Source organism: Formica exsecta, unplaced genomic scaffold, assembly GCF_003651465.1.
Source record: "Formica exsecta isolate Colony F162 unplaced genomic scaffold, ASM365146v1 scaffold26, whole genome shotgun sequence".
In the NCBI taxonomy this organism is placed as follows: domain Eukaryota; kingdom Metazoa; phylum Arthropoda; class Insecta; order Hymenoptera; family Formicidae; genus Formica; species Formica exsecta.
This window is the reverse complement of record NW_021849866.1, coordinates 2,149,268-2,175,636: the sequence shown is the minus strand read 5'-3', so window position 1 is coordinate 2,175,636 and position 26,369 is coordinate 2,149,268. Positions and strand designations below refer to the sequence as shown.

General features: G+C 32.8%; 2 protein-coding genes across 3 annotated transcripts in view; one reads left to right on the top strand and one right to left on the bottom strand.

Annotated features, from left to right (window-relative positions):
* The window catches only part of LOC115236841 (zwei Ig domain protein zig-8-like), a 308,810-nt gene that overhangs the window by 123,436 nt on the left and 159,005 nt on the right, over positions 1-26,369 (bottom strand). The window contains exon 3 of the mRNA XM_029809537.1: positions 17,046-17,256. Within this exon, the coding sequence (XP_029665397.1) occupies positions 17,046-17,256 (211 nt within the window). The remainder of the gene's footprint in view (positions 1-17,045; positions 17,257-26,369) is intronic.
* Positions 20,109-26,369, top strand: part of LOC115236842 — a 336,098-nt gene continuing 329,837 nt past the window's right edge. For both annotated transcript variants that reach the window (XM_029809538.1, XM_029809539.1), the window contains exon 1: positions 20,109-20,409. In XM_029809538.1, the coding sequence (XP_029665398.1) occupies positions 20,298-20,409 (112 nt within the window). In that variant the 5' untranslated portion in view covers positions 20,109-20,297. The remainder of the gene's footprint in view (positions 20,410-26,369) is intronic.

Genomic DNA, 26,369 nt, shown 5'->3' with positions numbered 1-26,369 from the left:
TTGCAAATAGATGCAATTTACAGTTTAATAGAAACACATTAATTCTTCTGCTATGGTATGTGAAGCTTTTGTTTGATAAAGTCGTATATATTTATACCTAAAGTATATACTAAACTTTATAAATTTAAAATTACCTAAAGCATGGTAGATTTTAAGATTTTGTTTCGAATTGTTTTATTAAATTTTTTTTTTAATTACATATAAATATAATAAAATATTTTCTTTTATATAAATTATAATATTCGATAAATTTTATTCCTTTCCTTTTTAAGATATAGATTTAGCTATTATTATACCTCAAAACTGATGCTCTCTTTTACTGATAATGTTTAAATAAATGCTCTCACTTTGATTTTCGATATAGGTCACAGAGAAAAAATATGCCACTTGAAAAGAAATAATCTGCCGCAAAATAAGTTTGCCCTTTTACAACCACCAAACGTCGTTTCTCTTTATTGCGTGCTTAAAGAAAATAATTTGGTTAAAGGGCGCTTAAATAATAGTTATTTTACTTTCTCTTTTAAAAGCAGCGCCCGGTGCCTTTAGCGATTCTTCAAATAGCTCTTAGCTGGCGAATGGTCCACTAAACCTACTCCGTTTAAATTCGAAAAAGTATAATGCGCAAAGTTGCCCCGAGTTCATAGAAGCGAATGCAACGAGTAAAATTGAAATTTTTGAAGCAGTTTCAAAATAGCATAGTGGAAATATATACATTTACATTTCTGTAACTGTATTTTCTTCAAGTGTATTTTTTATTTCCCAATCGTAAACGCGCGTCGTTGAATTCATCAACGTTAAAAGTCTGATGGAAGATATTTGTAAAGGTGCATACCAATGCAAAGTATGGACTTGAAATCGACAGATAAATCCCGAATGTGCCTTGATTCCTACGGAATTTCGAGCGTACATTATAAAGATCGCAAAAATTCCCTACAATCCGTAAAAACGCGATTGACAATTACAATGTTTGAGATATTAAAATTTACTTGTACAGGCTGCTTGTTACGATCAAGAGCACAAAATTTTACACATCTGTGCGCATATGCTCGCATCTTTCTCACTTCCTAGTTGATTTCCATCGTCAAAACTCGTCAATCGCGACGATATAAATTCCCGGAGCAATATACCTGCTAGTAATAGCAGTAAAATATCACAGAAAAATATGATAGTCGTGATATTAATGTAAATCGGACGCCGAAGAAATTCCTCCCAATTATTGGAAAACTGGAGAAAGCAGTGAACCGTTATATACAGGGAGAGAGGAAGCTAGCACTTCATCAAACGAACGAGAATCTTATTTTCTTTTTTTTTACGGGTGGGGAACACGTAGGATTATTACGTACCGAGCAGATTTATTTGTAATGGCAATCCAATCGAGTGTTAATGAATCGCTAATGGATAGCGTCGATCGTACAATTTGACAAGATGGCGTGGTTTATGCATGTGTAACACGATTTCATTCGGAATCGTCGTCAGTTGATGGAAAACGAGTTTCCTTTGTATCTCAGTGCTCTATCATTCGCATTGTTCCTTCGAGTTTCGACGAGCGTATTTAATCCACTCGAATGCTAGTAAAAAATGAGTCTCGATTTTATTTTTCTTCTACAATTTCGAATCGTATACAGTTTACGCGTAAATTTGCAGATCAATTAAAAATAATTGAAAAAATTGAGAGTTTTGATATATTATTATAAATGTAACTAAAATAAAAATACCATTTTTTAGTTATTTGATGTTAAATATTTTGCTATATAAAAGTAATGATAAACTCTCAGCAAAGGGAAAATATATTGTGCACCTCAGGAAGGTGCGACACTTCTCGTTTATGTTACATTTAAGCTGCTTTGTGCTTTGTCACTTTCAAATACTTTACATGCCTTCTACGACATGTAGTCTAACTTGATATTCGCTAGACAGTATGCTCGTAGAGAGCAATAATAATTAATCCTGTAATTAATCGCTACAGGAAAATTTGATTACATTTTCCATCTAAAATTACATAAGAACTTTATTTTAGAAAATTAGATTGAAATATTTTGATAATGTAGCGATGTGCTGAAAGCATTAAACTTGTTGTAGAAAATACAAAATGCGACGAAAATCGTGCAACGCAAACCGCGTAATGTGTCATATGCTTCATTATTATTAAACGTCACGTATTATAAGAGCGGCGCATTGATGAGACAGATTTGGCTTTGCTGCGGATGCGTTAAAGCGCACGAATGATGAACGACTCTTGCGTGATAGCAGCGGCATTTGAAACATTCGAAATGTCCGTTTATTAAAGCGTTCGATTATCATTTTGATGTCACTCTGTCGCGCATAAAATATAATTTTTCGGTGGGGCCAGTTGCTTGCAGTGCAACGTGATTTGAGAATAAACTCACAATTACATGTTAAACACGTATTTCGTTATACTATTATTCACATAAATATATATGTATGATGTACGCAAGTTATACATCAGTATAGTTTATATCAAAAATTTATTTGACAGATTAAAAGAGATAAAAGATGTATCATAATTTTCGCAATGCAAATAACATAAAAAAAGAAACGTTGTAAATATGTTATTTAAATCCTTTGGTGACAGTATCCATTAAGAACATGTGTGTGTGTGTGTGTGTAATGCGATTAATATTTCCATTGATTTATTAATTCCATTAATTATATGTCAGTAAAATCTTATAATTACACAATAATTTGAATGCATTACAGCAATGTCAACTATAACTGGAGACGATTTATTGTTAACGATAATTATGTGAAACTGTGAAGGAGATGGAAATAAAAAACTCTTGAAATACATCTACATAATTTTTCATGAAGCAGATCTAAATTTTCTGCACAATTTGCTTCTCGATGAAAAATTGATTACTTCGGCGAATTTATTCGGGAAAAAGATTATGAAATATTTGTGTGTTCTGATTGTCTCCGCCAGCGAATATATGATTCAACAAAACGAAACAACAGTTTATCACTAAGAAAAATCTTAAAAATACGTTTTTTCAAAGATAGGCATGTACTCGCGATAAGATTCTCTCTATGTCGCACGCTCATTTTATGAAATACACGTCGCGATGGTGTAATCTATAGAGAAGTCGAGTGAAGTTTAACGTGGATTTTATGAGGCTCATAGCGACAAATGTTTATTCGAGTATATATAGTTTTATGACAGATTTAACGATATTGCAATGAGACGAGCTTAATTTATCTCTAGCGCAATAATAATAGTCGTACAATATGCGTATGTTCCGCGTGATTAAACGAGCAAGTGTATTCACGCCACAAGATCACAGTTTGCTAACTTTATATTACTTTAAAATATAATGTTAATTACATATATTCCGCATAAATGATTTTATTATTTTGAAAGTAAATTTGAAAAGCGTAATTTATAATGCACAGAACGAATTAAAACGGATATTGGATATTCATTGATAATGTAAACGGAAAAGTAATTAATTTCTATTAGAGAATAAATCAATCTGAAAAAAAACAGTTTCCCGAAAAATAACATTTTATGTTTAAATAATTTATAACTAGCAGTAATACAGATATTGAATGATAATCGACTATGTTTCTATTATTTAACTTCGGTATAAAATCACTACAACGGATTGCTTATGTATATTAAGTAAATTTGAAGCTAATTGATACCGTAAGTTATTAAAAGAGCGTGTATATTTATTGACTATAATCAGTATTTCTAATCAGTATCTCTCATGATAGATCGCAAAAAGACTCATTAATTTCCGTTGTTAAACTCGAGCGCTTAATAAGATACCAATAGATCCGCGTCCAATCGGGACAGCTTTAATTACGAATGTTTAAGAACGACGTTAACCAGAAGCTCCCGTTTCCGTGATATCATCTGTCACAAGCTACCCGTGAAATAATTAGCCATTATCCAGTCCTCTCTTGCGAGTCATTGCCGGGTATTCTGGAGCGACCTCACGAAAAGTTGGGTCATCTGAGAAGCAAGCTTAAAGTAGAATACTGTAATACGGTGCATACAAATATCATGCACATAACTTAAAAGCCGGCATTTAATTTCGCTGCACCGGCACCGGCGCGCATGATCAGGATCGGCAAACTGCAACTCTCTTAATTGCAACGGCAGATAAATACGCCGGCGTAAATTAGAGAGAGTTTCGGAGAAACTTAAAGCGTCGCGGCCACCAACTAAATTGAGCGATTCAGGACTGGAAGGAAATCATCTTGGGGCATTGTATAACGGTGAACGTCAAAGATCCGTAATGAATCGCAAACTAGTGACGGTTAATGACTTACAAAGTGCAATCCATGGAATCATATGCCATTAATCCAAGAGAAAAAGATTTGCCTTTATTAACTTTTTATGTAACTTTTCGCATAAATAACTATTTTACATTCTCTTGTGTTACATTCTGATATTTATATTAAAAAAAAAAAAAAAGATAAAGAGTAATTTCTAAAACACACACATAACTGCAAGTAAAAATATATTGCAAAATTTGAAGCTATATAAATATATGAATTTCAGACAAATTTCTAAGATTATTTAATCAAGGTCGATATAAACAATAAATATGCATTTAATAAATAATTCTAAAAAAATTCACATTATTCTAATAAAATATCATATTTTTCACAAGTTCTTTAGTAAAATATATAATGTAGAATATATCACAAAAGATGTTTTGTCATTCTAAAGGACTCATTTCTAAATGATATGGTCCATTTAGTTCAACGGTTAAGCCCATCCTGGCTATGTCGGTTTGTCCGAATCCCAGCGAGACGAATTTGCGAGGAAGGAGAATGGGTTGCCTCGAATGCGGAGAGATCGCCGTTTATAGATCTGCACATGTATCTTGTGACTGGAGATAATCTAACTATCATAACGAGATAAACGACCCTAGGAGACCATAATTGCCGTAAGAGTGACAAATACTCGCATCCTGTTTCCCTGAAACCGCATCGCGTTGTGATCATACATCGTATGACGGAAATTGACCGGTCCGAAACAAGGTATACTGATTACAATAGCGTTTGGAATATTTGAAAAGACTTTTGCATCTGTTATTAAAAATCTAGTAAAATAGAACAATACATACAGAAACGCTATATGCGTTAAAAAATCAATTCTACGTGATAAATATTTTCATCCAAAATAATAAAAAATATTAGTTATATAATTTAAAATCTTTTGTCTTGAGCTTTCGAATTAAAACCACTCGAGTTTTCGCAAAATTATTGAAAAGAAAAAATTATTAAATTGTAACAATAAGGCAATTTTAATGAAATAATATTAATATATTTTATATATTTATGAAAGAGGATCTTTGAAAAAAATATTTAATTTTCTTTTTATTCAACTTTTTTTTTAGGGGAGATGTAACCGGATAATAAACGTTTAATTCTCAAATGTAATCTTTTGTCGCGAATGATGGTAATAGTACGCAATTTTGGAGCTTTGAAATTATACGAGAAAATAAAAAAAGTAAAGCATGTAAAAGTGATTCGATCTGACATAGATATCTATATCTATGCCAATTTTGAAGGATCATATTGCTTGTACACGATAGGCACGAATTTCACAATTGATTTGTGGATGCCTGTACAGCACTGCGTCAGGGACGGACGGATGCAGCAGGAAGGAGGGAGAAACCAATTAAGCCGTCAGTGCGTTAACGCGTGTCATTCGCTCCCATATTGTAGCCAAGTGTGACCAATCGTAACAATGAGACTTAATTGCACGAATAATAACAATCATTGTTCTGACGCAGCTTAATATTATTTTCTGTCTTCTGTCATTTCGCTCATCGTTTCGCGTTGTGAATGCGGGATCTATTATTACAAACAAAGAATGACCGCATAATTTTACCAATGTGGTATGACGTCAAATAAACAAATATTATTTCATTGCAATATTACCGCATTTTCGACGTGTACATGACATTGCAATTTATTGCATTTGACTGCGCGGCTAGACGCGGGATTCGTCTGTGATTCAAAGTGTTTGACTTTCGATGCATACGCGATGCACTCTTTACATTGCATATAAATTTCCGTCTATCCAGTTGCCATGCGCTCGGTTGCACAATGGGATGCGGATGAGAGGATTGCATTTTTCAAAAAATTATAGATTATAAGGCTTGCAAATAGATGCAATTTACAGTTTAATAGAAACACATTAATTCTTCTGCTATGGTATGTGAAGCTTTTGTTTGATAAAGTCGTATATATTTATACCTAAAGTATATACTAAACTTTATAAATTTAAAATTACCTAAAGCATGGTAGATTTTAAGGTTTTGTTTCGAATTGTTTTATTAAATTTTTTTTTTAATTACATATAAATATAATAAAATATTTTCTTTTATATAAATTATAATATTCGATAAATTTTATTCCTTTCCTTTTTAAGATATAGATTTAGCTATTATTATACCTCAAAACTGATGCTCTCTTTTACTGATAATGTTTAAATAAATGCTCTCACTTTGATTTTCGATATAGGTCACAGAGAAAAAATATGCCACTTGAAAAGAAATAATCTGCCGCAAAATAAGTTTGCCCTTTTACAACCACCAAACGTCGTTTCTCTTTATTGCGTGCTTAAAGAAAATAATTTGGTTAAAGGGCGCTTAAATAATAGTTATTTTACTTTCTCTTTTAAAAGCAGCGCCCGGTGCCTTTAGCGATTCTTCAAATAGCTCTTAGCTGGCGAATGGTCCACTAAACCTACTCCGTTTAAATTCGAAAAAGTATAATGCGCAAAGTTGCCCCGAGTTCATAGAAGCGAATGCAACGAGTAAAATTGAAATTTTTGAAGCAGTTTGGATTTTATGAGGCTCATAGCGACAAATGTTTATTCGAGTATATATAGTTTTATGACAGATTTAACGATATTGCAATGAGACGAGCTTAATTTATCTCTAGCGCAATAATAATAGTCGTACAATATGCGTATGTTCCGCGTGATTAAACGAGCAAGTGTATTCACGCCACAAGATCACAGTTTGCTAACTTTATATTACTTTAAAATATAATGTTAATTACATATATTCCGCATAAATGATTTTATTATTTTGAAAGTAAATTTGAAAAGCGTAATTTATAATGCACAGAACGAATTAAAACGGATATTGGATATTCATTGATAATGTAAACGGAAAAGTAATTAATTTCTATTAGAGAATAAATCAATCTGAAAAAAAACAGTTTCCCGAAAAATAACATTTTATGTTTAAATAATTTATAACTAGCAGTAATACAGATATTGAATGATAATCGACTATGTTTCTATTATTTAACTTCGGTATAAAATCACTACAACGGATTGCTTATGTATATTAAGTAAATTTGAAGCTAATTGATACCGTAAGTTATTAAAAGAGCGTGTATATTTATTGACTATAATCAGTATTTCTAATCAGTATCTCTCATGATAGATCGCAAAAAGACTCATTAATTTCCGTTGTTAAACTCGAGCGCTTAATAAGATACCAATAGATCCGCGTCCAATCGGGACAGCTTTAATTACGAATGTTTAAGAACGACGTTAACCAGAAGCTCCCGTTTCCGTGATATCATCTGTCACAAGCTACCCGTGAAATAATTAGCCATTATCCAGTCCTCTCTTGCGAGTCATTGCCGGGTATTCTGGAGCGACCTCACGAAAAGTTGGGTCATCTGAGAAGCAAGCTTAAAGTAGAATACTGTAATACGGTGCATACAAATATCATGCACATAACTTAAAAGCCGGCATTTAATTTCGCTGCACCGGCACCGGCGCGCATGATCAGGATCGGCAAACTGCAACTCTCTTAATTGCAACGGCAGATAAATACGCCGGCGTAAATTAGAGAGAGTTTCGGAGAAACTTAAAGCGTCGCGGCCACCAACTAAATTGAGCGATTCAGGACTGGAAGGAAATCATCTTGGGGCATTGTATAACGGTGAACGTCAAAGATCCGTAATGAATCGCAAACTAGTGACGGTTAATGACTTACAAAGTGCAATCCATGGAATCATATGCCATTAATCCAAGAGAAAAAGATTTGCCTTTATTAACTTTTTATGTAACTTTTCGCATAAATAACTATTTTACATTCTCTTGTGTTACATTCTGATATTTATATTAAAAAAAAAAAAAAAGATAAAGAGTAATTTCTAAAACACACACATAACTGCAAGTAAAAATATATTGCAAAATTTGAAGCTATATAAATATATGAATTTCAGACAAATTTCTAAGATTATTTAATCAAGGTCGATATAAACAATAAATATGCATTTAATAAATAATTCTAAAAAAATTCACATTATTCTAATAAAATATCATATTTTTCACAAGTTCTTTAGTAAAATATATAATGTAGAATATATCACAAAAGATGTTTTGTCATTCTAAAGGACTCATTTCTAAATGATATGGTCCATTTAGTTCAACGGTTAAGCCCATCCTGGCTATGTCGGTTTGTCCGAATCCCAGCGAGACGAATTTGCGAGGAAGGAGAATGGGTTGCCTCGAATGCGGAGAGATCGCCGTTTATAGATCTGCACATGTATCTTGTGACTGGAGATAATCTAACTATCATAACGAGATAAACGACCCTAGGAGACCATAATTGCCGTAAGAGTGACAAATACTCGCATCCTGTTTCCCTGAAACCGCATCGCGTTGTGATCATACATCGTATGACGGAAATTGACCGGTCCGAAACAAGGTATACTGATTACAATAGCGTTTGGAATATTTGAAAAGACTTTTGCATCTGTTATTAAAAATCTAGTAAAATAGAACAATACATACAGAAACGCTATATGCGTTAAAAAATCAATTCTACGTGATAAATATTTTCATCCAAAATAATAAAAAATATTAGTTATATAATTTAAAATCTTTTGTCTTGAGCTTTCGAATTAAAACCACTCGAGTTTTCGCAAAATTATTGAAAAGAAAAAATTATTAAATTGTAACAATAAGGCAATTTTAATGAAATAATATTAATATATTTTATATATTTATGAAAGAGGATCTTTGAAAAAAATATTTAATTTTCTTTTTATTCAACTTTTTTTTTAGGGGAGATGTAACCGGATAATAAACGTTTAATTCTCAAATGTAATCTTTTGTCGCGAATGATGGTAATAGTACGCAATTTTGGAGCTTTGAAATTATACGAGAAAATAAAAAAAGTAAAGCATGTAAAAGTGATTCGATCTGACATAGATATCTATATCTATGCCAATTTTGAAGGATCATATTGCTTGTACACGATAGGCACGAATTTCACAATTGATTTGTGGATGCCTGTACAGCACTGCGTCAGGGACGGACGGATGCAGCAGGAAGGAGGGAGAAACCAATTAAGCCGTCAGTGCGTTAACGCGTGTCATTCGCTCCCATATTGTAGCCAAGTGTGACCAATCGTAACAATGAGACTTAATTGCACGAATAATAACGATCATTGTTCTGACGCAGCTTAATATTATTTTCTGTCTTCTGTCATTTCGCTCATCGTTTCGCGTTGTGAATGCGGGATCTATTATTACAAACAAAGAATGACCGCATAATTTTACCAATGTGGTATGACGTCAAATAAACAAATATTATTTCATTGCAATATTACCGCATTTTCGACGTGTACATGACATTGCAATTTAATTAACTCTGAGAATTGTTTACACAACGTCATCATAAAAAAAAAAATTTGACAAGAAATTTCTGCAATTGAGAATTATTAATAATTAGAAGATTATGCAATTAAATCGAAATTTAAAACACATTTGCTTGATATTCACGAATGTACATACAATTGTATAAGTCAAACTATTAAGCCAATCATCATATGAAAATCTTTGTTAAGAATATAATATTCAGTTAACCTATATAATTAATTATCCTACCAATAGTAATAATAATTATTCTAATTTTGTATCTACGTCAAACTAGAAGGAATATAATTATTATATATTGTATAAATAAAGAAAATCGCAACACATATAACTTTATCCATTCTATATATCCTACTCCAAAGCTTTCCGCGAAGTTCTCAGCAAAGTTACCTCTCTTCAAGTTTTACACGAATTATTCTGTAGATTCCCGTGAACTCCTTTCACAACGTAGACGCCCTTGCATCTTGACATAAAGGCTTTCCCCGCCTCGCGTAAGATGAAATATTTTGGCTTACGTAAACGCGAAAGCTTGCCTCCGAAACACGCGGTTATTATGCGCAGAGGAGCGAGAGCGAGAAAAGCGAGGAACGCAATGGTGTGCGAATATTGCAACGATAATGAAAACATCAGGGAGTAATTATTTCAGCATATCATACTGTCTTCTGGATATCAGCGACTATGTACGCCTATCCGTGTATATACTAGATATATAAGATATTCCGCTGAAAAATATTTCTCTAGTAGACCCTTAGTCAAATTTGCAATTGTTTCTCGCAAAGATATACGATACGAAATTTGTTCATGTACGAATTTTACATAGAGCCTCAAAATATTTAGAAAGACTAAGTGTTAAGAAAAAATATAATATAAAAAATTAGGGGGATTAAGTGTTAAGAAAAAAATATGTATAATATAAAAAAAAAATAAAAAAATAATCGTAATTTTACATAAATAGAATTAAAATTTCTAATTTATAGTTTGAGTATGGGATAATATTAATTAAAAAGTCTGATAAAAAAAATGTCCGATCAAACAGATAAAAAAAATTAATTTCAAATTTGTAAAGAATTAATTATTAAAATATTTCGCAATACTGATAAGATATCCTATATATGGATTGCTACAAAAAAGTGTATAATGCTCTGGCAGCTTGATCTAATTCTGCATGGAATTTGCATTCCATTCGTCTAAGGAAAATTTAAATAAATGCTTAATTAGCGAGTTATTTTAATTAAAATACTAAAAAGTTTCAAAAATAAAATAAGCTTTTACTTATGTAAATAAATTAAATTATACTTGTATTAAAATATAAGAAATATAAAAACATACTTTATTTTTAGCAAATTAAAACCAAAGAAATTTTCCCCATTAAAAAATAATATAATAATATATGATAGATGTGTAACATTCTGTATACAAGCTTTCCTTGCATTGAAGCTTCATCAAAGTTTCTTTATGTTATAACAAGAAATTAGAATAGTGAAAATTTATAACTTATAATATTCGCATATTTTGTTTAAAATGCCGTAAATATTGCAGGAGATTGTGTTGTCAAATCAAATATTTCATTGTATAGCTTCCACAAATTAATTGTAGTAAATATCATGTTGTTTGAGTAAAATGATAGGAAATATGTTAAACGTATGTATATGTATACTGTTAAATTAAAGATTAGTCGGTGTCTCTTTGCGAAAAGAGAATTCCAAGCGCTTTTACGAAGATTGAATTAAATTTCATCTTCTGCATGTTTCGCGTAATTTAAAATCACTGTCCAGCGGCACTAGCGGCCATAACGCCGACTGTCCGCGGTATTTATGATTGCGCCGTGCTTGGCATTTTCGTCTCGGCGAAGAATGACTTATACCCCTCTTAATTAAATGCCCGATTAAAGCGAATCTCCGCAGTGGCATCTACGAGTTCAAAATTACGGATATGAGAGTATAACTTCTCATACATTTTCTCTCTTGGATTTTTTTTATATCTAATACGTAATGATAGTACGCACGAATACAAATTCAACTGCTCCTGGTATTCAGTTCAAAAGATAATAAATAAAAATGTTACATCTTTCAAAATAGGAAATTTAAATTTAATAAGTTAATGTTGTCTCAAACTATTAATATATTTCTATGAATATTTTTCAAGATTTTATGAATATATATTAATATGTTTATGTGTATATATGCGTGCGGATGTAAAAGAAAAAGAGAAAAGTATATATATATATATATATATATATATATAATCGATAACTGTATCGTTTGTACCTTTAGATATATAGTGCTAGTAAGACACATCTTCGTATACGACTGTACTATTTTATTCATATCTTTATGCCTTCCATTGCACCGATATTCACCAGTATATCGCTGCTGACATAGCCATTTCGTTGAATGAAACATTGCATCAACAGGGCTTCTGGAATTGCTAACGTCGGATCATAACACATAATACATAATGCAATATAGGATTTCATTAAAAGTCAATCGCCATGTGTGTGGCGCGAGACAATAAAAAGAAACACTTTTTCATAATGTATGCTAACTGTACACAATATAAGTAAATAAAAAAATATATATTATCTTCTATTATCAACAGCGACGAAAACGGAGAAAAAAGATATAAATATATATATATTAATTTCTTTAAAATATTGCGATAAAATAAATTCTGCAACGTAATCAATTTTCGTTTAAGGTATTGAGTTTTGTCAGATATTTTTATTATAGCATTTCAATATATTGCTATCTGCTCTTTGTTAAAAAAAAATATTAATTTTCATCATTGTTTTATCATCTGTGACAGTAATGAAATACGGATATACCAGAAACGTCGATAATTGGTTGGATATGTCAATATTTATTCGTATCCCGTTATATCTTTGTCATTTACGCGACATCGTTGCCTGGCAAATTCTTGCCGGCCAATTATCATTTTCACTCTCTCATCAAGCTCGCGATTATGTCGCTGCACGATCGAAGTGCATTCATTAACGCGACATCCTAAAGCTATCAGCGTAGAATCTATTATATTATGTATATCGCAAGCTAGAATAGCTTTGTTTGCAGTGCCGTTCCATATTTAATGCTAAATGATCAGACTAGGATTAATATGTTTTGTATAAGTACTTCGAGAGAGAAAAATATATTGTTAATTAAAAAATTGATTTATTGTTAACTGAAGTTTTAATATTACGATTTAAAAATCAAAACACTGTGTTTCAAGTGTGCGAGCGTTTATATGTCACGCTTGAATGTAGAACGCTTGGATTAAATTCAGTGAATATTTGCAAAACGCGCATTCAATAATAGTTAAGTAAAGTTTAATTTTGTTTTAAGCAGCATTTACATGATAAGCATGATAAGCTTGTTGCAGCGACATGTTTTCACTTTGCATGTATATTATATTATATTTTGCGTGTGCATAATAAGTTACGTAAAATGTAATAATATCTATAAACATGTAATAATTACATTTGTCAAGTGAAAATGAAAAAAAAGAACAAATTAATGCTGATGAAAGATTAACGCTGTGATAAATATTTACATGTATCTCTGCTTAACTTAACATCATTATAAATGTTACAGATATATCGGAATTGCTGTTTTGATAAATTTTAATTTTTATATTTAATAGGTATACATGTCACGCTGGCATTTGTTTACAGAATATTATTTTGTAACATTTGACGCGCTTGTAACATTTAATATTATTTCCGACATGGATCATTAATGTAATAATAATGTTAAATAATAAATTATTGAATGACAATGCGGAAATTTCTCTACAATTGCACTGAGAGTGTGAAAATTGATCTTGTTCCATCACGAATGCCGATTGCACGATGCTGGCGATGACACGTACAATTATATATTCATGCAAATACGAGTGTGTTATCAAGTATCATTTTCCATCTCTCTGCTTAATAACAGTGCATTGCGCAATAATGTTACTAGGCAGATGCACGTTTTCTCGCGGAAAAACAACTATACTTTTATAAGACGTAAAAAAAAATTAAAATATTGCTTTATTAATTCATTTATGAATAAGCGCGCAATAAAAATGTCGTTCGTGTTTATGACACGGTTTGTCTTCGTACAAAGAACGAATAAAAACGAAATCTTCTTGGCTGTGCCAAGATACATTGAAAGCAGTATCTGTGTCTTCTTAAAGTTGAAAGCAAGCACACACCGTAAAATTTAGTTAGGCGAAGTCTCTGCGCGATTCTTTTTTTACGTTCGTGAATTTTTCAGCAGTTTCTCAGAACATTAGGGAAAACGACAACGATAACGCACGACTTCCGTTTCTGCGAGCGTCGTCGACCAAATAAAAAGTGGCGGGACGAAGGAGACAAAGAAAGACGATTTATTTTGTCATCGAAAGTTGGAGCTAAGATACATTATAAACAACATAACAAAGTTACGTTGTAATCCAAATAGATTTCATATTGGCGTAACTGCTGCGTCGAAAATTCAATCTTTTCGTTACTACAGTTTGCGATTTGCCTTCTCCGTAAACTTTCAGCCGTAATAAGTATTTGCCAGTTCTGCCGAAAATCGGTGCAGTTGCCTGTTCTCCTACCCATAATTTTACGCGAAATTAATTGCGCTAACCGCGTCGTGACATGCAACAGCTTTCATCGTTCACACACTTCGCAGTAATAAATAAATAATCGCGAACGAAAACAAAATTATTCTATATTATTCGAAATTATTCTCTATTATCTAAATCTGAATTTAACACGAGATACATCAACAAAATTTTTGTGAGATTTTTACATCAGTATGCAAAACTTTTATACTTTTTAATTTTATACTTTGAATTTTTTGAATTGTATAAAAAAATCTCTTAAATTCTATGAAATCTTTGAGCATATTTCGGAGAAAACGGAATGTTCTTGTTTGATTTTAAAAGTCTTATCGTTGGATTGATATTTTCCAAGCTTAATATTCCTCGATTGTAAAATTTTTCAATTTCTAGATCCTTGAATCGTAACCTCAATATGCAAACTAACGGAAGCACTGTTTTAGAAGGATCTTTCTAATTTTATTAACCATATTTTTTTAAACGCCGATAAAACAATGATAGAAACTTGTTACAAATATGGTAGCAAAACGACAGAGAAAGAAACGATCGTTTGTAAGTCACGGAAAAAGAAGTAATATTAACGAAAAAAATACATTCTTTTTGCTTTGCATTTTTCATTCCATCGCTCGCTCGTATGATAAGTAAGATTAAATACAGCATGAAAAATTAATCGCTTTCGTTTATGAATGTAAAACCGTAGAAACAATCGTTGATTTTGAACTCTGCGTTAGATCAAAAGACTAGAAGACTAGAAAGAAGAATAAATGAGAGGAGATGGAACGAAAGAGAAAGAGAAAGAGGAACGATACGAAACGCAAGGGTAGAGAACGTAAGAGCTCCGGCGTGTTCGATAAGCGGCTTGGGGGAAACACGTCGACGAACCGAGTCCTTTTCAACTTCTTCCCACCCTTATTCTTCCCTTTTTATGCGCTACGAGCGCATCGATGCAGGTGCATCTACTCCGTCTGGAGCGTTTATGTCCGGAGACGGGGAAGAAAACTTGGCGCGAAATAAATCGTCTTTCTTTCGCACGTTTTCTCGCCCGTAAAATCATAAAACGTGAAGTCGACAGCGAGATCAATTTTACAAATCCGTTCTACAAAAAGCTGGGTATACGAAAGTTTTTGCTGGCTGCGGATCGAAAAATGGGGTAAGAAGTAAATTTGAGAATTGGTAGAGGAGAACAGAACTACACAGTTTTGATAGGTTTGTCTTAAAGATCGCCGGATGATGATCGACTTAATGATACTCGATAAAAGTAGGACAAATTTGATTGAAAAATAACATAATGAGACATTTTTTATACGTCTAGTAAAATATACTTGCGTAGAGACGGGGAAGAAAACTTGGCGCGAAATAAATCGTCTTTCTTTCGCACGTTTTCTCGCCCGTAAAATCATAAAACGTGAAGTCGACAGCGAGATCAATTTTACAAATCCGTTCTACAAAAAGCTGGGTATACGAAAGTTTTTGCTGGCTGCGGATCGAAAAATGGGGTAAGAAGTAAATTTGAGAATTGGTAGAGGAGAACAGAACTACACAGTTTTGATAGGTTTGTCTTAAAGATCGCCGGATGATGATCGACTTAATGATACTCGATAAAAGTAGGACAAATTTGATTGAAAAATAACATAATGAGACATCTTTTATACGTCTAGTAAAACACACACACACACACACACACACACACACACACACACACACTTGATAGAAAACAAATTATTTTATAATGACAGATAAGAGAATTTGTTCTCTTTAAAAATTATAACAGCAAGCTGTTTATAAGGTAATAATAAATATAATATTATTTGAATGCAATTGCACATTTCATCCGCTTTATTTTTGCATCTAATCGTCAAACACAGGATTCGTTGGAAATTATGAGAGCGATTTTTATATAAAATCGAAAGATTTGGCATAAAATTTCTCGTAATCTCAATTTCCAATTTTCGAATCAAAACGTATCCTAAAAACAATAATTCATATTCCGAAATTCGTACGAATAATAAAGCTCTACCGGCGGATGGAATATCGAATCTCACCGCTGCAGCATATATATATTCTTGACTCAGCATTTTTTTTAGCTACCACGTGTTTTCGCCGAATCGAGCAGCGTAAATACATCCGAATTGACCACTAATGCCTTTTTTTGCTACCCATGCGTTTGTTAAGCGTCTCGCTCCCTGACCCTGTCAAAATAAATCCGAAACGATTTCTCGAATTTGTAACATTTGGACGAGCTTGCATACGTGTTGATTTAAAACCCGAATTGTGCGATTCACTCCGATAGTGAAATTCGAAAGAGCACTATATTGTTTTCTAAACAATAATCTGTTTTCCGATAAATTAATTTTTTTTAAACTGTATTAAATTATATATACTGTCAAAAGATTATGCATCAGTAGAATCGAGTCTTATATAAAATCAAAAATTTATATAATAATTCAAGTAAACGTCTAATAGCAATAAGATATTTCTTCTATATACTCGTCAGGGATATCAAAGTTGACGGTCGTAGTTTACTATAATACCCAAACGACGAGGATTTTGCAACGCGACGTGATACCGAGAAGATAATCCCGCGATGGAGCACTTAAGCGTTTAAACTTTAACCTGTTCGATCCCGGCTCATGTCGCGAACAATCTTTTCCATGAGACAGCAACCGATCGACGGCCATAACGTCCGCCGATCGGGAGGGAGACTTCGAGGTAGATCGACATGAGGTCGATCGACGCGAGGTCGCGATTTACGAAACCAGGCCAGATACGTGAATAATTCAAGCAACACTCACCGATCACGTTGAGACTGTAGTTGAGTGACATCTTCGGTTCGGTGCTGACCTGACACTCGTACACACCGGAATCACGCTCCTGCGGCGACTTGATCTGCAGCGTCCAGTTCTCCGACTTGTCCGGATGGATCACCTGGAATCTCAGATCCGATGTGTACATCAAAATGCCTGCGCTCAGAATATGCATGTCGCGTTTGCGCATCCAGGACACCTGAAACATAAACGGCTCGCCTATAATCAGATATTATTATATACATATGACACACACATTTCCACTTATCAAATTACTAATCTAATATGTTCCATTTAATTAAAAAAAAATTCTAAATAAATCTTAAACATTACTAAATATGTGGTGACATTTTACGTATAAATTATTTTTTCAATAAAAATGTTTTAATTTTTGTAAGTTTTCTATATTTTCTATATGTATTGGCAATTTTTATTATTTGTATATGATATTACTGACATACTTTGAGAAATAAAAAAAAGCTAAAACAATTTTTCAACGAAAGTGGTATAATCGTTTTCTCTATTTGCTAAATTTTGAATTACAAATTGATGTATAATCAAAGAGATTGCTGGTCACAATTAGCCAATTTATGCAAATTTTTAATAGAAAAAAGATTCTAGAAAGTAAAAAAAAGTTGTAAATGTTTAGCGCCAAAAATCGTCGAGTGTCAACGTCGGTGATGTTACTATACTGGCTCGAGAAGTCTGCAACGTCTTGGTCTCGTGCTAGAACAAAGACCACGGAAAGCACCCAGGGCACCGTAAATCCCTGGCCGGTCGACGTGCGTGTCGCAAACGATCTCTATAGTCTCTCATTGTTTTGCGCGCGAACATGTCTGCCGGCTATTTAATGCATCGTCAGAGTTCCGGAGCGTAATTTCCCGGCGCGCACGTTGAAAACGGCAGCCAACCACAATTATCAGGCTTCTCTTCTCCTTTTCAAAGACTTCTCCGTGTAATTTGATTTTTTTTTTTATCTCAGCTGCATTGAATTCATATAATTAACCGAAGTTCTCGTGTAGAGAAATGTGGCTTAAGTATAAATTTACGATTTCTTTCAAAAAGAAGATACAATATCTTTAAGAAAAGCATTTACTTCGAGTCACTTTTTAAAGTATTTATGTATTGTTTAAGAGGAAAAATATCTATAATATTTTCTTCTGTCAATATTAATATTAATTGGTAATATCATAGTTCATAAGATAAATCTAAATGAGGATGATAATATTCTCATTTTTTTTGTATTGCTATATATGTTTTTGTCACAAATAGAACATATAATAACGAAATGTATGCAATTCTGAGGATGTAATATGTGATTTAAACATCAGGAAATTCTTATAATCTTCTAATCTTATTTTTTAAAAGATTATCTGTTGAATAATAGTTGCTGTTATTGCTGCATGGTAATCAAAAGGACCAAGTGGCCTGGAATACATTCGATGTATCTATTAAACGGCGAGTGAAAAGGTAGAGGGTTTGATTTAGATAGGCAGCTTAGCCACGCGTATCACACCGTACGATGCACATGCATGATTGGATGATACCTTTGCGAACAAACGCCAGAGACTAATTCGCGCAACGTGCTGCTGAATCGGAGGTCAGCCACCAGCAATAGCGATCCGAAGCCGCGAGGTAGTGCCGCATCAAGCGGATTGGTTATCTCCTATCTCGCGACGATCATCATCGGTCAACCATGAATTTCATTTTGCAAATTGAGTTTCCTGCCCAAGGTAGCCGCTACCATAGAACTGAACGTTCAGTGCTAAAAGCATTAATGTACAACAATCGTCAGTGCTGTAAAAACAATTGATTTTTGATGAACCATTGATGGAGATTGATTAGCCTGCCATGTCCCGATCGATGCTGCATTGACGTTGCCAATAGTGTTCCAAGTACGTGCCGAGAGCACTCCCGTATTAATCGTTTGAACTCTATTGCATGTCAAATTATACGTTAACAGAGTACTTCATTTTCTTCTGATAAAACATCGAAATTTCTTTTGATCAGAATTCTACATTTATTATAACAAAAATTATAAATTTATGTACGAATCTTTTATAAAATATATTTTGTAATTTATAACAGTTGTAATATGATTTGTTAATATTTATCTCTTCTTTAAACGCAACACATTTTTTAATCTTGCGGTCAGCATAAAAAGATTTTTGTATAAATCTAATCTGTTTAAACATTTTTTTTTTTTTAACGATATACACACAGTTATTGATAATAAGTATAATTATATACAAATATGTATATGTATGCATAATAATATAATAATAGATTTTACAATAATTATTGTTATAATTATAAGAGTTGAAAATACAAATATATAAAGATATAGCATTGCGTGTTGTGATCTTGCGATATGAACAGCAATGAGGTATTTATCATGATATAATTTGGCTGATGTTTGCATATGGTAAATCATTATTACGTAACAGTATTGTCATCCGTTAATTGTCACATAGTATCGATTAATACATTCACTAGAGTGATTATTGATAATGCCCGTTAGGCATTAACACAATACATATTGCATTTGCGTCAAAAGCGAATGCTCTAAGGCAAACGAAACAAAATAAATATTGCTTGAAATTATAATATTTGGCAAATTTATAATATTTTCTGGATAAATATAAATATAAACATTGCATTATACATATACATATTTTAAAACAATGTCTTTTTTAAATATAAACATTTTATAAATGGTTCTACAAAAAACATGCAAGTATTATATTTGGTGTATATATTGCAATAATTGTATCTAGTGTACGTATATCACACTCTTTGTCCTGTTTTATTAAACATATTTTATTATCAAAAATATTTTATATAGACTTAAGCTCTCTCTTAGAGAGCTAAGCGATATCGCTTACCCTTTAACATGGCGCGTTCATCATTTTTTCATACTACGACCCTGAACGCGCAAGATAATCGCACGATATTTTACTCGATTATGAGGAAACAGGAAGATACGAGATATGAAGGCGCTCCATGTCGCACATCGTTAACTACGTAAAACCGGTAAATTTGCCGTACAACGCGACGCAGCGTATATAGTTTACCACAACGACGGCATCTGCATGCGCTTCATTATTTATGAGGTTGCTGAAACGGCCTGATCGACGCTCATTGGGAATTGACGGATATCGATTTCGCTCGTCACGAGTCTACGCGATGTTACGCGCCGAACCGGATGATGAATGTTCGTTTTGGTAGTGACGCGACGAGATGAAAAACGAGGTACGAGAACATCGAAGACAAGATCCGCAAACTTTCGACGAAGAAGTCGCGAGAAGTCCTCAGTCGACATTATGCCATACATTTGGATCGATATCTAATGGTAAGTATATCACAGCATGTAAACATGTATTATTTTAAATCAGATGAAGAGCTATTGAGTTTTTGTGTTACCTTTACCAGTGATATATAATCGAAAGAAATATTTAATTAATTGTAGCTTTAAGAGCAGTGTCGATGCAACCGGTCTTCAAAATTTTATACAAATCAGAAATCGAGCAATCTTTCAAACTTGTAGATAGACTTTAATAGTGTTGTATTTACGAATCGGGTCGGAATTACGACAAATCCCCTGCTCTTTGTACGATTATTCGATGTCGCACTCTGGAACGGCTTTCATCCTCTCTAGTCATTGCGAGGCGACTTTCACGAATTACTTAGACAGTTGTCGGAACAGCGGACGATATTTGGACGTAGTAGCTTTCCGCAAATATCTCGCGCGTGAACAATAGTCACGGTGCTCTGCCGAAAGGGGATTGTTCACCGGAAACTAATGCTCCGGTCGCCAATCTCAAATTCCGAACGTGTTCGATTTGCATCGGTGCACGTTGGCTGCTTAACACAAAATGCACGTGCAGACGCTTCGAGAAACTTGGATGACTCACAATGATTTACACTTCGTTTGAATATTTGTCTTATTTTTATCGTTGTATGGAAAAAAGATGGCTTTCCAATCTATTGATTAATAAACTGTAAAAGCACGCGCATATCATTTTTCGCGTATATTTATTAGGTAAATTTCTTGAATTTGTAATTTCTTGAATATAAATTTAAATAAAATTTAAATAAAATGTGAGAATAATATCGTCTTTTTTGTATGCATTATTGCCGCATTTCTCTATAAAATTTCCAAATATAAAAATGAAAGAGTTACGAAGTTATCGAAAAAAAATATAAAAACTAAACACGCAGACGTTTTTAATACTTTAACGACTCATTCTGGATAGCAGAAAAGATAAAAAATATTTTTTTCTTTTTTTCACGACTCTTTTCAGTCTATCCAGAATTTATGTCACTATTGTCGCGCACACGTGCACGCGCCTATCTCGTAGAGCCTTTTTTTCAGGCCGTGTGGCAGCCACATTTCCGCAGGTAATCCCTTTCGTTCGCAGATGGAATCCACTCGATAGAAAAACGTCGAAAGCTTTCAGCCTTTTCAGATAAGTACTTGCATTGTGCGTAAACTGTCCTTACAAAGTGACAATTGTAACGGTTAACATTTCGTCAGTTTCCTGCCCGTCAAAATTGCACCGCGATTATATTGAAACATATTAAAATTAAAATCTTTTTAAAAATAGAGCTAAATATTATTGTTAAAAAAAGTAACAAGAGTTAAATATCATGTAATTTTAAACTTTCAAGATCATAACATACATTTACATAATTAATAACGCATAAATATAACGTATATAAATGCTATTAATATCAAAAAAAAGAGAATTAAAACAATAAATTCTAGCACAAAAACATTTTCTGAAAATTTAATTAATAGTTGGATCAGATATCGCGCAGAATAACGTGTTTTGATGGACTTAGGATTTTTCTTATGCACATTTGTCCCGTCGATGGGAAATTTAGCGGCAGTTTAAACAGCCACGGACGACTAATTAAAACTGAGATATTTCGCAATTGTGCTAAACAACAAGGTGACGCGCGATTAATAATGGTGCATAGATTAAAATAGAAAATGCCGTGCATGACGGGCGGCGTGCCGTTGTTGAATTTTAATTACGGCCGACATACATGTCCCAGCATCGCAGCAATAGAATTTATAACGTTCCGTTGTAGCGCGGACGATTTAATTTAACAGACTAACAATTTAATGTCCGGAATTTTTCCCTACTGTTCTCGCGCAATTATTCGGTCGCTCATAACGAAATAATTCTATTTCCCGCACGATTGCTTCCACAATATTTCGCGCGTTAATCGCGGTCGAAGTAGTTACCATCGATAGCGGGAGGCATTATATACACATACGTGGTTTTATATGCGTGTAATTTCGTGAGATACCCTTAGGTCTCCGTTCTCGTACCTCGCACTTAAGTGCTAAATGCACCCTGACGTATCCAATTTTATTACGCTAATCGCATTCACAGTGTTATAGTGCATGCTAAGAATTTCACACGTCACATTCCATGCTAAATGAGAAATATAAATGTATGAATCTTTATTTAATGAAAAAAATTATGTTTATGCAAATTGCTTTCAGAGTCTAGAGCAACAAACTCATAATACAAAATATAATACAAATACATAATAGAAACTCACATTTTTTAAGATGTTACAGTAATAAACGTATCTAACAAGATGTAATCGATAAAAAAATAATATCAATTTTAGCTAATAATACCTCTAGTCTTGGATAATAATAATAATAACACATTTTGCGGATTTATATACAATGCAGCTAATAAAATATGCTTGCATTCAAAAATTAGTTTCTTTCATTTTTTCAGAGATGAAAAATTATCCACTGTATTTTTCCTTGCTCGTAGATTTTTTTTTTTTTGAGAGGCAAAGAGAATGAAACACGAGCGAGTCGCGTCCAAAAAGTCGCATATCGCGATATCTGTTTACGTTTTGCGGGTTTATATCTGGAGCAACGTGATTTATGATTCATAAACCCGTGCACGTCGATTTCCATAGATACATGAGACGGCGTTATTGTGCTGAGTGCACGTATGTAAAGTGTCCGAGAAGTTACATACTCTTCCTGCAGACGTATCGGGTACTAAAGATAGCAAATTACAGAGAATGGCAAATTATCTCCCAATGTGTGTATCAAAGTATATGAATAAAATTTTCAAGCTACTACAGATTAAAGACCAATTTTCATTTTGTGTTAAATGCTAAATAGAAACTTTATTATCAAAAGTAATTACTGCTGCTAATAATTTTAATTCTATTGTAAATAATCATTGTGCTCCACGTTAGTTGTTGAATATATTATATATATATATATATATATATATATATATATCGCACTGTGATTAAATATAATATAGTACATAGACTGAAATGATTTTGACACCGTATATATAAAATTGACAAATGCGCATATTATGCACAACAACCATGTATTATGTCGGAATAATAGTAATTGTGCAATTGACAAAATTGATTTTCGATAAAAAAATTAATATATATTCTACAATACAACTATAATTGAATGCAGTGATAAACATTTCTGCAGAATAGGAACATAACGCCATCATACCATCGATGTCAGACTCCCATCAATTTTTTGTCATGCAATTATAAGAGCAAGTTTAAAAGCCATAACCGCGTAGAAATACGCCGCTATTCGGTTTTAATCGATATCAATACACCGACATCCATTGCGAGCTCGACCGCGCGAATCTGACCGAAAATGACAGATCATCCAATCAATCGCGGTATCGTGAGGCAAAAAAAGCGTGTCAGGAAAATCGGCTTTATATTCCGCGTAGCGGATATCGTTAATTAATCATACTGCCAGAGATTATTACGGATTGCATGATGTGCTAATCAAATATTTGGTATTCGTATGTCAATACTTAGATTTTCGTTTTAGATAATTGAGATGAATAAGTTTTTCGTGATTAAATAACTCGGTGTAATATTTAGAGATAAAATCTGTTTAACTAACCTCATTTCAATTATATTTAATGAATAAATAACAGATATATTCTCTCTTAATAAGAGAAAAGATAATTAATTTTTAAACGCGATATTTATTTTATTTCTCTTGTACAACAAAGATTATAGGTATATAAATCTGCATTTTATTTATATAGATTTCGTCGATTATATTCCCGTGAGAAAAACGAACAGGTAACTTTTTTCAAGCCACGTAATATTTTTTCATGGCAAAGAGCGAAAAATAATTTGCAACTCGCGACGATACGTGATCGCACCGGGGCCAATTTGCGGTAACGGCGCGGCAGACGTGCCTGGGATGTCGCGCGAGTTTCGGTATTTCCATTCCTCTTTTTCGTGAAACACGGAACGCGATAAACAAACGGAAATTACATTTTGCGGGCACCAATAGAAAAATAGAAATGCATACCCCCGTCTCGCGGTGGTTCTCAAAGTGCGATGTGACGCATGCCAAGTTTGCTCGAAAAATTTCGTTTCTTATAGTTTGTCAAGAGAGAGAGAGAGAAATAGAGAAAGAAGAATCTAGGCGCATCATTTCGCGCATACGATGCTTCCAAATTAAGGCATCGCAACGCTCTACTCGCGGGAAAACGGAATCGCTTTATGTACCGTTGAAATTTACATCGATGCAGCTGCGCCGCAATTTGCAAATGCACCAAGAGTATCGTCAATGTGAATCTTTCCTTAGTTGGAACGCGAGTTTTGCAATGTTAAAAACTGCATAGATAGAAAATGTGATTTATTAAAATTATATTATTGAGAATGATTTTGCGCGTGTTTGAAAAAAGAGCAAAATGCTTGCTTCGTTAATTAAATATTTGACGAACAGTATAAATTTCAACTATAGTGCACTTCAATTACAGTGCACATTTCAAAACGATGGCATTTCGCAGACTAATTTGTGTAATAATTTTTTATTTTAGTATTTTCCAGTTAGTTGTAAAAAGTCAGGTTTAAAAATTTTCGATGCACATTATTCATCTGACTATAAATTTAGAAATCATACATGCAAAATATTAAATTTTAACCTCTCGTAAAACAGATTAATATTTTATTAAAAGAATTCTTTCATATATTTTTCGTATCTTTGTTAGTACTATGTAAAAAGAAAAATCTTTTCAGAGTTCCATATCACTTGCTGCAGTGAGTTGTTCGAAACTTGGTTGATAGATTCTTTTGGATCATGTTCATGTTTGCTATATTACCGAAGAAGAGAGATCAGCACTACAGAGAAAAAGAGATACACAAATAAAAGAATGAAGAAATTTTACGTTCGCGGATGATTCCCCGCTACGATATATTTCATGGATCAACCATCGCAATATATATTGGCGAAACGTATAAAAATGTGGCCACGACCAGAGAAATTTCCCAGGAAATCCACTTTTCCGAATACAGTTGCTGGAAATCACAATATTAAGTGGTAAAAGCTAATGATTTTTAAAGAAAATAACTAACAATAAGTACCGTTTATCTCATTGTTTTTCAAAAAGAAATTATTTCTTACTCATGTTATATTGTAAATTGTTCTGTTGCATAACGTTGACTTAGAAAATATAAGATAAAACTTTCTGTAGCGCAAATAAAATGTACTTGCTTGTATATCTTGCCAAAAATAAAAGCAATGTAAGCGAAATAAGCTTGAGAATACGAGCGCGAAGACACAATATACAAAGAAAATGTATATTTTACCAAAAAACAATTTGTTTTATCTCTCTTTCTTTCTTTTACTTTTATATACATAGAAGGCTAGTAATATAATTACAAAATGTTTTATCCGCATGAAACATGCATGGAAAAAAAATTTATATGTTTAGTTTTTAACAGACTTGTAGCATATTTTAAAAACTAAAGTTACTTTTTCAATCTTGGCATATCATATCATTTTCGACATGTTTCACATGAAAAATTTCTAGATTGTAGACAATCAGTGACAATATCTCGATCAAAAGTTATCTGTTCTACTTGTTACATGTCACTCACATCTCTGAAAAAATATTAGTGAATAATTATATCCATCTGTCATATAGCAATATGTAAAATGTGGGTAGAACGATATTGTTTGGAATATTTTATTTCGGCTGAATCATATGTTTGCGGGTGTAAATATCAACGGTTGGTGAATTTCTGTTCAAAGTTTAATTTAGTTTTAGCGATATATTGGATATCAAAATCCGATAACCGATATATGTGTGCAGTAAAAACTGTCAAAAACTATCAAATATATTTAGGACTGTATAAAGTTATTATTTTTAAAAAAATTGCATAAAATACAAAATTTGATACAAAAAATAAATAATATCTATTGTAACGCTTTAATTTTAATATAACTCGAATATATAATTAAATACTACAATTTTTTTT